Raw genomic sequence first — 14,787 nt, forward strand, 5'->3', positions numbered from 1 at the left:
GTGCTGGTTTTGGATGTGTATGTAGAGTGGATTTGTGATCTCTGTGATTTGTGTGTATCTGCAGTTGGTTGTGGGCGGCAGTGCAAGCGGTTGGGGGCCACTGGAGGACGACTTCTCCTCCACAAATGGACGCTCTTGGCTGCTGCACCCCGGTGGCACACGGATGCCAGTTTGCGGCTCTGATGGTGAAGCTTTTGCCTTCATCGAGAAGTCAAACACACGCTACGGTATCACCACCGACATCAGTCTGGGTCCAGATGCCTTCATTCAGTTTGATTTCTCTGCCTCCTGCTCCGTCACCTCCTCCTGCTACAGTACGTCCCTGACACGAGTGTGCGCTTCTGCCTTTGTCTTGAATAGAAGAGCTTTCCTCTGATCCTTGTTCTTGTGCCCACAGCGGTAGAGCTGGAGTACTCTTTGGATCTGGGTCTCACATGGCTGCCGCTGGTCAGGGATTGTTTACCCACAAGTCCAGATTGTTCTTCGTACACACTGCAGAGATTACTGGTGTCAGATACTTACAACAAATGGGGCAGAGTTACTTTACCCATACCACACTATGCCAGGTAAGCACACTATTTTCCTGTTAAACAATGTTAAAGTGGCTTTGACAAAATCTGTATTATAATAAAGACTTGACACCTGCATGTAAATGAAGTAAGGAATTATTTTTCAATAATTCAAAGGACTGGAGTCAATTTTTACACTTATACTACTGTAAGAACAAGAGATGCATGATAAACATTAGCCAATACATAATGCACATTTTGCCAGTAAAGCATTCTGTAATCAGTGGTAAATGCCGTCACGTGCATGATTTTATATTGAGCAGAATTTACCACACAAATCCGTTGTTCACTGACAAGCTGCCCAACACTACGCTAATAATGAAAATGGATGTGCACAGTTTGTCTCTACTAATAGTGAAACTAAGTTTATCTGCATCAAGAACAACAATGTTACAACCTCCATACTATGCAATGTGATTTATCTATTTAGTTGCAAACTATACTACAGTAAAAAATACATTTGCAGGGTAGTGCTGACAACAAGGTGGGTGCTTGCAGAGGGAGAGGAGGATAAAGAAAGGATAAAGGTCATTTTCTTGGGAATAAATGGAAATTGCATATGTGTTTGCTTTGTTCAGTGTTTTGGGTTTTTTTTTGGTAGTTTTGCTATTGTAGGTTATAAGGACCTTGAAATAACTGATATCATATGGTAAAGTGATTTGGAACACACTGGGAACTACTTAATAGCTATGTGTTTCCTGGAAAATAATTGCACACATTGGAATATCCATCAACTAATCAGATCAAACATTCAACAGCCCATGGTATAATGACTTGTAAGAGCTGAAAGGTATCTAATTGTCTTTCATGTCAAATGCTTAGGTCCACAGCCACACGCTTCCGCTGGTTCCAGCCGGCGCCATTCGATAAGCAGCAGACGTGGGCTCTGGATAACCTGTACATCGGTGACGGCTGTCCTGAGATGTGCTCCGGTCGCGGCCGCTGCAGACAGAGCTCCTGTGTGTAAGTTTGCTCAGCTGCTCTGAGTTTGAGGAATGCTCTTCTTGATCACCTATAGACTCCGCAACCTGTTGACGTTTTTAAACCAGATCTTTTTTTGTAAAGCTTTTAAAAATAGATTTGTTATAGAACTTTGGGATTCTGTTTAAATATAAAGTGTGTTTTAAATAAAATGAATTATTATTATATTATTATTATAAGTTACTCTCTTGTTCACCACGTAATGCCTGCTGCGGGTCTTCTCTGTTCCTCACCACTCTTGTCTTTCAGATGTGAACCTGAGTGGGGCGGAGAGTACTGCGATGAGCCTCTGCTCTCTCTGCCCGCTCAGCTCAAGGACAGTTTCAGTCGAGCTCCGGCACTCAATCACTGGCACCTGCTGACCGGCGGAAAGATCAGCAGCGTCTGTGGAGCCGTGGCCTCGGGATCAGCACTGCACTTCAGTGGGGTACAACCATCCATCCTTCAGTCTACATTTCAGTTTGAGAAGTTTCTCACATTTACAGAGTTTCATAGCCCTTACATGACACTATAGCAGTGTGAAATCATAATATCATGAAGGCAGGAAAATGTGGTAGCTTACTAACTATTCATAGAAACTAAAAACAAAATACCCAAATTCATAAGTATTTCAGTTCCCAGAGTTAATACTGAGTATGACCTTTGGCAAAGAGCTTATTTTCCCGAAGTTTGTGTCCCAGGAGTCTTAGGATTGCAGCTTGCTTTCCTCTAAGGCTTTTTTTTTATAGTTGGCCCATCTATATTTCATTCTCTGTTTATGAGTTTCCCATCCCTGCTGTCTTTCAATGTAGGGATGCTGTTCTCTCCGCGATGTGAGTTTAAGAAAGCACAAAAGCTCAATTTTACTTTCATCAGACCGTGAAATCTTCCTGCAGTTAGCTGCCTCTCAACTGCCTCTAAGCAAACTTCATCTCACATATCAAACATTTTCAGCAAAACCTTTCCATAAAAATCACTTTTTGAAGGAAATTCTGTCTCTCTCTAGCTTTTTTGCACCTACCTGTCTGTTGTTTCAGTATATATGACAGTTTTGCTATGGTAGTTGAATCTGAGTGTTGTGTGTGATTGCTGTTGTTTGTCTAATGGCCAGAGCTGCTCTCGTCAGCTGGTGACGGTGGATTTGAATCTGACCAGTGCTGAATTCATCCAGTTCTACTTCATGTATGGCTGTATGATCGCACCCAGCAATCGAAATCAGGGCGTTCTGCTGGAGTTCAGTGTGAACGCTGGGATCAGCTGGAATCTGCTGACCGAGATCTTCTATGACCAGTACAGCAAGCCGGAGTGAGTCTCTCTGCCAGTACTGTCATCTTCTTGTTTTGAAGCATTCCAGTAATCATTCTTACAATTCCCATTTTGACCTTGTGCTCCATGCACATTATCCAGCTCTGCATGTGTACAGTGCATCTCTCTGCAGATTATAAGTAACTGTACCCTGTAAAAAAACAGCATATGCTGTTTAGGAATGTTCTGAGCAGAAGCTATTTGCTTAGGATCAGCACATGACTAGCTTAAACTAGCTAAGACCAGCTGCCATGTTTCAAAACAAGTCTTCTAATTGAAACATGTAACATAATGTCATGAGACAAGATTGCAGCGTAGTACTGCATAAAAAACTTGTCCTTACATGCAATGTTCCTTAATCTGTTACACACATTGTTTTTAGTGCAATGCACAGTGATCAGCATACTGCTGTTTTATTCACAATGTAGCCGGAGGAAAGGGCTGAACTTTTCTAGTGTTTTGTGTTAGAACAGCCGAATAGGAAACGTTTTATAATCTACTGAATGAATGGTTTTCTGGTTGGAGTGTAGTGCGTTCATACTGTAACTGTTACAGGTTTGTGAATGTCCTGCTGCCCCCTGCTGCACGGGCGGTGGGTGTTCGGATCCGCTGGTGGCAGCCACAGCATGACGGGGCCGATCGGAGCGACTGGGCTCTGGATAATGTGCTGATCTCTGGCTCAGATGCTCATGCTCAGATCTCTGACACATTTGGAGGAGTAGCGCTGCCCAGTCATGAGAGAGCACCAGCCGACAGCACACACACACGACACAGCAGCTCATCCACCATCCACGAAGAGACCATTGGTACGACACACACACACACACACACACACACATGACATACATGACACACACGACACACACACACACGACACAGCAGCTCATCCACCATCCACATTAGGTTTTGAGAATTGTTGAGACTCTCCATAGGTGTAATGGTTTTTATACTGCACAAACCATATTATCTATTGTTCTACACCAACCCTACACCTAAACCTACCCTTTACAGGAAACTTTAATTTCAGTTTCTAAAAAAAAAATATTTAATTTACAAAAAAATATATAGGAGAAAAAATGGAGACACGGGGTAATGTCCTGAAAAGTCATTCATTCTTGTAATACCCATGTCATACACCTGTAACCGTAACTCTTTCTTTCTATCACATCTTTTCTACAATAATCTGAATTTCTTTTATTTCAGTGAGCGATCACTGGCTGTTTTCTGAAGATTGCTCCGTGAAACGTTTCTGCAGCTCTCCAGATGGCGTCATGGTGTGTGGAAACACGGATGGACAGGAAGTTTATGCCGTCACACATGACATAGTTCCTGCCAAAGGCTGGGTCATGCAGTTCAAGGTAAATCCTCACTGATGCGCTCATGCTATCAGTGCTATGTCAATCACTCATTTGTTTAGGCATCAGTTTCTATGGCGTGTTGTAGTTATAATTGTAATTATTTGCCCATGCAGATAAGTATGTGTGTTGCTTGTCAGATTGCAGTTGGCTGCAGTGCGCCGGAGAAGCCTGCAGAGAGACAGGTTCACGTTCAGTACTCCGTGAACTTCGGTGTGACCTGGAAATACCTGGTACCTCAGTGTTTACCTGCAGACCCTCGCTGTGCCGGGCAGGTGTCGCAGCCGTCCGTGTTCTTCCCGGCCGACGGCTGGAAGCGAGCGGTTTATCCTCTACCAGACAGTCTCGCAGACACGTGAGATACCACAGACATTGCTTTTTACATGTAGCTGGAATCAGTCCTTCTAATTAATGCAGCCTAACAATCCTTTAACAGATTTGAATAATGATAGTGTATTAGTGTGTTATGTGTAAGACAGGTTAAGGGGATGTATCTTTAATCTAGATTTAAACTGACAGAGTGTGTCTGCCTCCTGAACAGAGTTAGGGAGATTGTTTCAGAGTTTGAAGGGGTGAGAGTTCTCTATTATTTTCAGGTGAATGATGGGTATTCTGGTTTCGTTCACAGAACGGTGCGCTTCCGCTTCTATCAGAGACATTCAGATACACAGTGGGCTGTGGAGAACTTCTACATCGGACCTGCTTGTGAAAACCACTGCGGAGGTCATGGAGACTGTCTGGACCAGCACTGCCTCTGTGACCCGGGTTTCACTGGACCCAACTGCTACGCCAGCACCACTCTGAAGGTAACCCAGTCCCCAGTGCGACAGCAGATATGACCACAATACCATTCAGTACTGAAGCTTTAAAAAACAAGACTTTCCCGCCAAGACTTAAATGCTGTTGAGCTGATTCTTAAACAATGCTGATGTGTGAATGTGATGCAAACACCAGGCTTTCGTTGTGTCTCCAGCAGGCGTCACTGAAGGAGCGCTTTGACTGGGACGGGGCCCGCGGGCCACAGTGGCAGGTTCTGGAAGGTGGATATCCCTGCACCGACTGCAGGGTGCTGGTGGAGGGAACCGCTCTGTACTTCAATGGTGCAGAGGCCAGACAGGCGGTGACCAGTGATCTGGACCTGCGCGGGGCGAAGTAACTACACTGAGCATTCTCCTTTCTAAGTTCTGACACACACATACCAGACTGTATGTCAAACCCTTCACAGTTTCACAAACATCAAGGCCTTTAAGACGTGGTCACACTAGACGATTGTGATATGATGTGCAGCATCTTTTTAAAAACTTAAATTCGACACATAAAAAAAATCATAATACATCTAAAATGTAAAAATATTTTAATTTAGTAACAAGGTCATGCTATGACGCATTAATCTGTTGTTGGTCACACGGTTTCATGCAATGTGAATTAGGGTGACACATAGAAGATGAATTGTTGAATAAAATCTGTATTTTTGTTATCTTTGCCCACAAAAGGCATTCTCATAGCTTTATAAAATTTCTTTTTTGTACATTCACAATGAAAACAAATCTTTGTGCTTTTGTAAAAGAATTTAAAATATGATACTGTGTGCCATCTTGGTTTCCTTACATGCAACACCGAAATGAACTGAAACATAGGTTAACAAGGATTCGTTTTTAATACTGCCTAAATCTGTGAGTATCCTCATATTAATAATATATGCCTGTGCCGTTCAGATTTGTGGAGTACTGGGCTAAAATCGGCAGCGAGGAGAACATTACTCTCTGTCATCGTCCAACCTGTCGGAAAGAGGGTGTGTTATTGGATTATTCTATTGATGGAGGTATGTTTCTTTAATAATAACACAAATGCAAAATCATTCTTATCTTTCTTTTTTTATGAAGACACAAGTCATACTAATTGATTGAGTTGTTCTCTCTGTAAGGTGTGTCTTGGACATTGCTCCATGAGATGGACTATCTGAAGTACATATCAGTGAGGAGAGATTACATCGTGCTGCCGGAGAAAGCGCTGACCAATGCCACTCGTCTGCGATGGTGGCAGCCGTTCTCGCTGCTGTCGGGGCTGGTCCGCTCGAGTGCAGAGCGCGCTCAGTGGGCTTTAGACAACATCCTCGTGGGAGGCTCTGACATCAACCCCAGCACCCTGCTGGACACCTTTGATGACGGTGAGTCACGGGTTACTCCAAAATCATCAGCTTGAAGTGAGATGCTAGGATTTTCCTCAGATACTGTCCTTATTATAGAGCTGCACTAATGTTCTCCTTTCTCCAGAGGGTGTTTCTCATGAAGAGAGTTGGAGCTTCTATCCCAATGCTGTCCGTACGGCTGGCTTCTGCGGAAACCCATCGTTCCACTTGTATTGGCCCAACAAGAACCAAGATGGGTCGCACAATATCCTGGCGACCCGAGAACTCATCGTTCAGCCTGGATACATCTTACAGTTCAAGGTTTGAGCACAAGATAATTGAGATCAGGGGTGGTGTTAGGGGTGGACTGAAGCTCTGAATGTTTTATTATCAAGCAATGTTTGTATCATCACTGAATTTTCTTTTAGAACCGCAGATGTTTTCTACATTACATTCTCCTGAGAACTGGCCAACCACTGATGAACAGTTACAGAAGTTGCTAAGTTCATTTGTAACTGAGTGTAGGCTATATATATTTTATTGATCTCACCAGTTTTCAGTTTAGGTTGTATGTTACTGAGCACTGTCACTGTGAAGCAACAGATATACATATTTAATCTAGAATTATATCGTCTTCCATGAGCACACACAGAATTAGAGCAATTATATGAATGGCATGTTCAGAATGCATGGTCAGTGGCAGACTTTTCTTTGTGTCAGGGCAACAAATATTAACTGGCTTTCATGTCGCCAATGAAAATGGTTGCAAACAAAGCCATGTATTGCTTCTTTGCAGCAACACACAGCAGTGAACAAATTGAGTGCCTTCCAATGTACATACTATGCATCCTAATTAGCATGTGAGATAAGAATAAGTGGTACTTCCTTCCTGAATAAATCAGCCATTTTGAAAGAATAAATAATTAATAACTCAGCAACTCACTTATTGAGACAGTGGCTTACTGCCACCTACTGGCAGTTTTAGTTTCATATTTACAGTTTTTTTCAATCGCCACTCACAATATTGTTGTGTCGAGACCAAGGCTACGGCCGTTTTAGCGTTCTCCTGATTTCTGGACAAAATGACGTTGAGATGAAGTTTAGATTGATTGACGTCAACTGCAGGAGCTCTATAGCGCTTTTCACAATTCAAATGGCTGCAAAGTTTCTACATTATGTTAACATTTATATTATAAACATGTTTCTACATTATATTTTATGCAGTTTGTTGGTGGGTATTAAGTCATTGTTTAAAAATGATTCATTAGCAAGCTAATGTTTCAAAATGCTAACATAATGGCCATATTTGTGCCTCTGCAGCAATCTTATTTTTATGCATAATATGCTGCAGATTAGTTGTGTGAGCGAGCTGAGACCAATGGCTTTGGTGGTTGTAGTTATCTTTTAATTAATACCTGGGGGCTTACAGCAGAAGAGTGTGAGAGTTGGTCCCAGCATACACCAGTTACTTCAACTTCTGTGAGAAGTTTAGAAGAGTTGGAGAGATGGATCATGTGTCTGGTGAGATGGGATCCTCTTTTAGTTTTATTATTAGTCCCAAAGATGTGTTATTTTGATCAGCACTGTGCTGATTTGCTGAAGTAAACATTGAAAAAAGAATAGGAATATAGAGCAAAGCACAGAGCAGTACGCAAGAACTTCCGACTGATCAAAGAAGAATGTAATCAAAGAAGTGCAAAAAATAAGTATATAGAGCCCTGCATGTTTGAATATACTTGTGATCATACTTTTATCCCGTGTATACACATGTGGATGTCTCTGGGCTAAGCCCCGGATATCTATCTACTCACCCTATTACCGCCCCCATTTGAGATTGTTCGGTTTTCACACAGATATACAGTGATGCTGATCTTTGTCCACTTTAGATTGTGGTGGGCTGTGAGGCAGACCGCTGTGATGATCATCATTCAGTGCTTTTACAGTACAGGAAGGATGCCAGGTGAGTATATACGACAGATGTGCATGTGAAGCCCTTCATTTTTGCAAGATTATCTGTATGTAACTGTCCTCTCCTTTTATCTGTTGCATGGATGTCCAGTCGTGGTCCTGCAGAGTTTAGCTTTAACTTAGTTTAGGTGTGTTTAATTGAGGTTAGAGCTGAGCTCTGCAAGACAGGACTGGACACTCTGATCTACTGTCAAAGCCCAGTGTTAATCACAGTTTTCTTATGAGAAAGAGAAAGGGGTAATATTATTGGTAATATTTTGCATAGTAATGAAGATCCGTACCTTCACAGGTCAGATGTGTGGCAGTTAGTCCAGTCCGCTTGTCTTCCTTCTTCTGTCAACAATGTGGGCTGCTCACCTTTCCAGTTCCACGAGTCCACTATCTACAGTCCTGTCAACAGTTCAGTGTGGACCAGAGTCACCATTCAGCTGCCTGACCACGTGTCATCTGGGTATGGCTTAAAGGGTCTTACAAAAACACAATAGTGAAGTGCCGTAATAATCTGCCCATTAAAATGTTAGGAATTATGTGAATGTGAAAATAAAGCCTAACGCATGCAATAAACAAGTTCACTGCAGTTTAAATATATTTTAAAAGTATACACTTTTTGCCCAGAAGACCTATCGTTTTATATTATCATGTGACCACAATAATATTGATAAAGTTTTGCTATCGCAACACCACAATATTGCTAATAGCATTACAAACCTATTGCATTATCATTAGGATATGTGGAGCTGGTTAGCTGTTAAAAGAACCTATCCTGGTCTCAGATATTCGTCATTAAAGCACATATCTGTAAATATCGTACTCTCCTTCATGTCTTCAGTGCGACACAGTTCCGCTGGATCCAGCATGAGGCCCCTGGCGAGCGTTACAGCTGGGCTGTGGATCACGTGTACATCGGGGAAGCTTGTCCTGGACTGTGCAGTGGTCATGGCTACTGTACCAGCGGACCCGTCTGCATCTGTGACGAAGGCCATCATGGTGGGAGTCAGTTCTCTGTAACTCTTCTGTGAAGTTTACAACAGAACAAGCAGGAACAGCTTTTGTCTTTCTCAGGTGATGACTGCTCGTTGTCCAGCAGCGAGCTGCCCAGCTCCATAAAGGATAACTTTGAGTCTGGTTCGGTGTCTCAGGAGAGCTGGAGCTTGATTCAGGGTGGCGGCGTGGGCAGCGGATGCGGTCAGCTCTCTCCTCACGCTCACGGGGACTCGCTGTACTTCAACGGCTGTAAGATCAGACAAGCCATCACTAGACCTCTGGATCTGACCCGTGCTAGGTATAACTAGAAAATCTTTCACGACATCCTTTGCTTTTTTTGTTCATTTTAGTCATTAATGCAATCCGTCACCATCCTTTTTCCTCCAGTAAGATCATGTTCGTGCTGCAGATAGGCAGCGTGTCGCAAACGGACAGCTGTAACGCTGCACTGGATCAGACAAACACAGTCGACCGGGCTGTGCTTCTCCAGTACAGCGTCAATAATGGAGTTAGCTGGCACGTCATTGCTCAACACCAGCCAAAAGACTTCATCAAAGCCCAGAGAGTGTCTTACAACATTCCACTGTAAGTCTGCATGCATTACATGAATTTAGCCTGTGCATTAACCTTTTTTCAAGTAATTTAGGTGAACACATAGAGTTCAAACATTATTCTGAATCACTTATGCATTCATGTACACCGTACCTGTTTGCCTCATAAGGGTCACTGGCAAATGATGACACTAGGAATGTTATTGATTTATTCCTTCATAGGGTTTCCCAACCTTTTTTTATTGCTCTTTGACTTAACATTTCAACAGGTTTGTCTGTTTGTAGAGAGATGCATAGTTGTTTAACTTGCAGCAAAGTGAACAGTGTGGTAAAGAGTAATTCAACATGTGCAGAAAAGTGAGAAAAGAAGAATCTGAAAGATTCACTCAATTGATGAATTTAGTTCTTGTCACCTATAACCTGCTGGAACACATCAGAATACACTGTTTTGACTCTCAGTATGATTAAAGCGTGAACCAGAGCTTAATCACATTAAGTGAGTGCTTCCAATCAAGTTTTCTCCTGGACAAGTCCTGGGTCTGTGAGGTTTAGTGAAAGAACTCATGCTCCTTCCGTGAGTTCAGCGTCCTCTGCCCTGTTGAGGAGATTGATCTCGCTCACGGCCTGCTGTGTGCAGTTGAGTGGGTCCACTAGGACTATTTATTGGTCAGCAGCAGGTTGTTTGGCGAGGAGCAATCTATGAATAAGACTTCACTGGTCCTCTTTCTCTGCAAATGTCTCAAACATATCCCAAACATTTGTGTTTCCACAAGACTTTGAGCTTTATGAGAAATTGGTCAACTCCAGCTAACAATATCATCCAAGGCAATGACAGGCCTTTATAATAATATGAGACAGCTGTGAATTGAGGACGAGTCCAGACAAAGGATTATAGGAAATGTAGTCTGCAAAGGTACAGAATAGAGTGGCGTCTAGCTGAGCTTGTGGTCACTATGGTCGAGTATTGACTAACATGTTGTTTTCTCTGCTGCAGTGAGGCTCGTGTTCGAGGGGTGCAGTTGCGGTGGTGGCAGCCACGGCACGAGGGCGCTGGGCACGATCAGTGGGCGCTGGACCATGTCGAGGTCATTCTGTAAGTACTCCAGCCTGCAGACATCAAACCAGCCTTATAATAATCATTTCTCCTTTACTCAGACCTCAGTAAAATCTTTCAGCTAGCTGACACCTGTGAGAAAAGTGCATAGATTTGCCAGAAAATTCTCCTATTAGGCATATATTAAAGTTAAACGCTCATTATTAATACTGTAGTTTCTACATAGTGCTGCATTGCTAATAGACATTAAACACTCCCCGTTCTCATCCTACACACACACACACCTCTCACTCAAGGTCTGGTCTCTCTCTCCCTCTCTCTCTCTCTCATTGCCCTCCACATGTTCACTTCACTCACCCGTCTGCCTCCACCATCCTGCGCTGTTCTGCAATAACCTTTCCTTTTCCTGACCTCCTCTTAAATGTATGTTCCTCTTTGGAACCCGCTGTTTTCACTCCCAACGTTCAACTCTGTTGGCACTGCATTCCCTCTGTTGCTCTGCTACTGCTGGCGCAGGTCAGGGTTCTTCCACCCCCAGACCTTTGTGCAAGCCAGCAACAGCCCTGTCCTGCATCTTATAACCTTTCCTCTCTTCTGTATTCTGCTCCCTATGGCATGGCTGTAGTGTCAGGTAAGTGCTTTGCTGTTCCCAGAATGCACCAGTGTTCCCTGCCTTTGGTCTTTCCTCATTGAACCTTTCTTGTACATCACTGTAGACCTCATCACCCAATACAGGTGGAAAAAATAAAGGAAACGACACATGAAAATGTTAACTAATGTTCATTATAATTTAGGTAAAATTGCAAATGCAGCACAATCGTTGTTCGTTAGCAGTTAGCAATACAGTGTCATCTTCGAGAATACAGTTACTAAATCTCTACGACCATATTTCAAGAAGAACTGAAACTAAAGTTATAAAAATCCTGTGCAAAAGTCAACATTTTCATTTTAAGATCCTACCATTTGCTTTAGTGTGCCATATTGTTTTTGCCCAGTACTGTGTGCATGTCAACTGTCTATTGTTTCCATTGTTGTTTTCCCCTGAATCCTACCCATCTAATCTAAAGACTCTTTCCTCCACACAAGGAGGTCAATGTCTCCCAATAAAGTGCTAACATCTGAATTTTGGTTTTATGCAGCGGTTAATCATATACTTGAAAACATTATGGTCAAAGATAAGTCAAATCTGTCGTTCAGGTCAAGGTCAAAGGATGTACTCAAGACAACTTTAAGTAGCAGTAAAATGAAAGACTTGACATACACTCACTGGTCACTTTATCAGGTGCACCTTTCTAATTCTGGGTCGGACACTCTTACGCACAAGAATAGCCCTAAGTCATGATTAGCTGGTCAGACACTGGCAAAAGTGACAGTGATATAGATACGCTGAACAGGGTGAACAAATTAAGAAAGGAGAGAAAGAACCTTATTTACACAGTGATCACTTCACACCATCATGGAGTCAGTTCCTAAAATTCATGCATCCTATCTTAGTGCTTAAAAGCAATACTTTACCCAAAAATGGAAATGATGCCATCATTTACTCACATTCATGTGGTACCAAACCAAAATAAATTTCTTTCTTATGTTGGACACAAAAGAAGATATTTTGAAGATTTTTGACAAACTAAACAGTAGATGGTCCCCACTGACTTCTGCAATAGAGAAAAAATGCTTTGAAAGGCAATGGGGACCATGTTTGATTACCAGAATTCTTCAAAATGTCATCTTTTGTTCTACAGAGAAACTCATACAGGTTTGAGACAACAAGAGGGTGAGTAATGATGCAAAAATGTTGGGTGAAGTATTCCTTTAATCTCATTCCTGTCGTTATACAAGCTTCCTGGGTGGAATGAATAGAAAAGTTATTGTGCCATGTCATCTTTTAATAAAGAAAATTGCTTGCATATGCAGTCAGCAGTGTAAAACATGTTTCGTCTGGTAACCTAAAAAGTGCATCTTAAAATGAACCAGAATCCCAAAATACACATTGTTTCCATACAAATTAACATAATAACAAAGTTGCTTTAAAGTGCATTATGAGTGTAAGGTGTATATAGATGAACGTGCAGTCAGACATTACTTGTGTGTGCATGCTTGGTAAAGAGCCGGTCCCCCGTCCCAGGTCCCTTAATTGTGACTGTATTTGTTCATAAGCCATTGCTAACGTTGTGTGTCGTGGCTGTATCTCCACTAGTCCAGAGACTCACAGATAAGCACAGATCCCTTTCACCGGTCCTTCACCCTCATCACAGCACCATCTCCCACCCTCCTGTCCCTTCATGCTTTGCAGACGCCCCCTCCTGTCCTGGCTGCGTTCCTGGCTCATTGGTCCCAACCTGACGGACAGAAGAGGCAATGACAGGCTAAGCAATAGCGACTCTCACAATTTTTTCCACATTTTTTGACTCTGTCTGTCTGTCCTCCTCACAACCTCTCACTGTTATTACGTTTGGTCTCTTGATCTTTTTCCATCTGTCAGTCTTTCCTCAAGCTCCAACCTCAAGCACTACTCACTCAAAACCGGATTTTTGTCTTTGTCACTTACCAAACAATTACGATGCACCAGCTTCAAAAGACCATAAAATGAAGCGATGACAGTGTTTGAGGTTACGAGTGAACGATCCGTTTGATTCTGTAGTTTGTGAATTCTTAAAGACGCCTAGCTACGAATTAGAACAGCGATTGCGCACGAGCACTGCTGAACCTCGGTCTGCTTTCCTCTTCACAGCACCCGTAAGCAGAACTACATGATGAACTACTCCAGACAGACCGGCCTACACCACTACTACAACAGGAAGAGGCGGGCATTGCGGCAACGAACCTAAACGCGTGGAGAGAAAACGTTGCCGCTCACACATTATTCTGCTGGCTACAATCCGCTTTCCCTGATGAGAAAACACCATGTCAGGTCACTTCTGTCAGCATCTGGCCATACTCTCTCATCCGAACGATACATTGGACCATCTAGTCCCATTTCTAGCCAATCATTGCCTTCCCAGAGCAGTGTGATGGGAAAGACAAGCACCTAAATGTGGCGATTTTTATATACTTATCTATGAACTATTGGGTTTCCTAATTCTGTTTGTTATAACCTTGTTTGAATTCTCCTGATGTGAACGACTACAAAGCTCTCCTGCTCTCACCTCACTTTCTACCACACTGTGAAGTTATTCTGACGGTTACGATGATGCCGACGAGGAGAACCGAAGACGACTCGTGCTGAAGCAGTTTCTTGGATGAAGATAATGACGATGTGTTTTGCTGTTGTGTGTCTGTGGGTTCGTTTTGTGATGCGTTGATTGTGCTGTTCAATCGTTTGTTAGTATTATACTAACTTGTATCTTTTGGGCTTGGATCATTTTTCCTTTGCGAAACAAGGCACGTGGAGAAGTCAGCCTTGGAGAGGGAAAAAAGAGAGTCGAGCAGAGAATGAAAAGAAAGAATACATTTAAAAAGAGAGACTAACGATGTTTGGTTGTTGTTGATAAATCACTTTTTTATATATCTTGGTTCCTTAAGAATATTTATGGTAAATGGTTCTCCACTAAACCTATTTAAAATACACTGTGGGTGAAATCTGTGTTGTTGTTTTTTTCTGTTTGTTTGTTTTTGCTTTCAGTTTGTTTGGTTAGGTTTAAGTTATTAGGTCAGGTTCTTGGTTGCGATCGATCGACGCCCTTTCCTTCTCATTCAGAGTCATCCAGTTGTGCTGTTAGACATCTCCTCATCCCCCTCTTTCTTTGATGACCTGTCAGTGTTGTTTATGATGTTACCTTCTCCCCTTCTTGGTGTAGCTCTCCAATATAGCAAGTTCTTGTGTATATATATTGTATATAAATATATATATACAGGGATCCATCCGCCTTATAAAAGGGAAATAAAGAACTGTCAAAACCTCCAGCAGAAGAGT

General features: G+C 42.5%; 1 protein-coding gene across 4 annotated transcripts in view; it reads left to right on the forward strand.

Annotated features, from left to right (window-relative positions):
• Positions 1-14,777, forward strand: part of LOC122335805 (reelin-like) — a 77,328-nt gene extending 62,551 nt beyond the window's left edge. Inside the window, exons 45-65 of one of the 4 annotated variants that reach the window (XM_043233607.1) lie at positions 65-314; positions 398-566; positions 1,392-1,532; positions 1,800-1,977; positions 2,641-2,834; positions 3,390-3,640; positions 4,038-4,192; positions 4,330-4,544; positions 4,818-4,995; positions 5,163-5,341; positions 5,905-6,011; positions 6,114-6,356; positions 6,463-6,638; positions 8,204-8,277; positions 8,575-8,736; positions 9,115-9,272; positions 9,348-9,567; positions 9,657-9,854; positions 10,815-10,913; positions 11,500-11,505; positions 13,168-14,777. In XM_043233607.1, the coding sequence (XP_043089542.1) occupies positions 65-314; positions 398-566; positions 1,392-1,532; positions 1,800-1,977; positions 2,641-2,834; positions 3,390-3,640; positions 4,038-4,192; positions 4,330-4,544; positions 4,818-4,995; positions 5,163-5,341; positions 5,905-6,011; positions 6,114-6,356; positions 6,463-6,638; positions 8,204-8,277; positions 8,575-8,736; positions 9,115-9,272; positions 9,348-9,567; positions 9,657-9,854; positions 10,815-10,913; positions 11,500-11,505; positions 13,168-13,282 (3,468 nt within the window). In that variant the 3' untranslated portion in view covers positions 13,283-14,777. The remainder of the gene's footprint in view (positions 1-64; positions 315-397; positions 567-1,391; positions 1,533-1,799; positions 1,978-2,640; positions 2,835-3,389; positions 3,641-4,037; positions 4,193-4,329; positions 4,545-4,817; positions 4,996-5,162; positions 5,342-5,904; positions 6,012-6,113; positions 6,357-6,462; positions 6,639-8,203; positions 8,278-8,574; positions 8,737-9,114; positions 9,273-9,347; positions 9,568-9,656; positions 9,855-10,814; positions 10,914-11,499; positions 11,506-13,167) is intronic. The other 3 variants (XM_043233608.1, XM_043233609.1, XM_043233611.1) reach the window with 3 other exon arrangements.
• The last annotated feature ends 10 nt before the right edge of the window (positions 14,778-14,787 follow it).

The sequence above is a fragment of the Puntigrus tetrazona genome, unplaced genomic scaffold, assembly GCF_018831695.1.
Source record: "Puntigrus tetrazona isolate hp1 unplaced genomic scaffold, ASM1883169v1 S000000897, whole genome shotgun sequence".
Classification (NCBI taxonomy): Eukaryota; Metazoa; Chordata; class Actinopteri; order Cypriniformes; family Cyprinidae; genus Puntigrus; species Puntigrus tetrazona.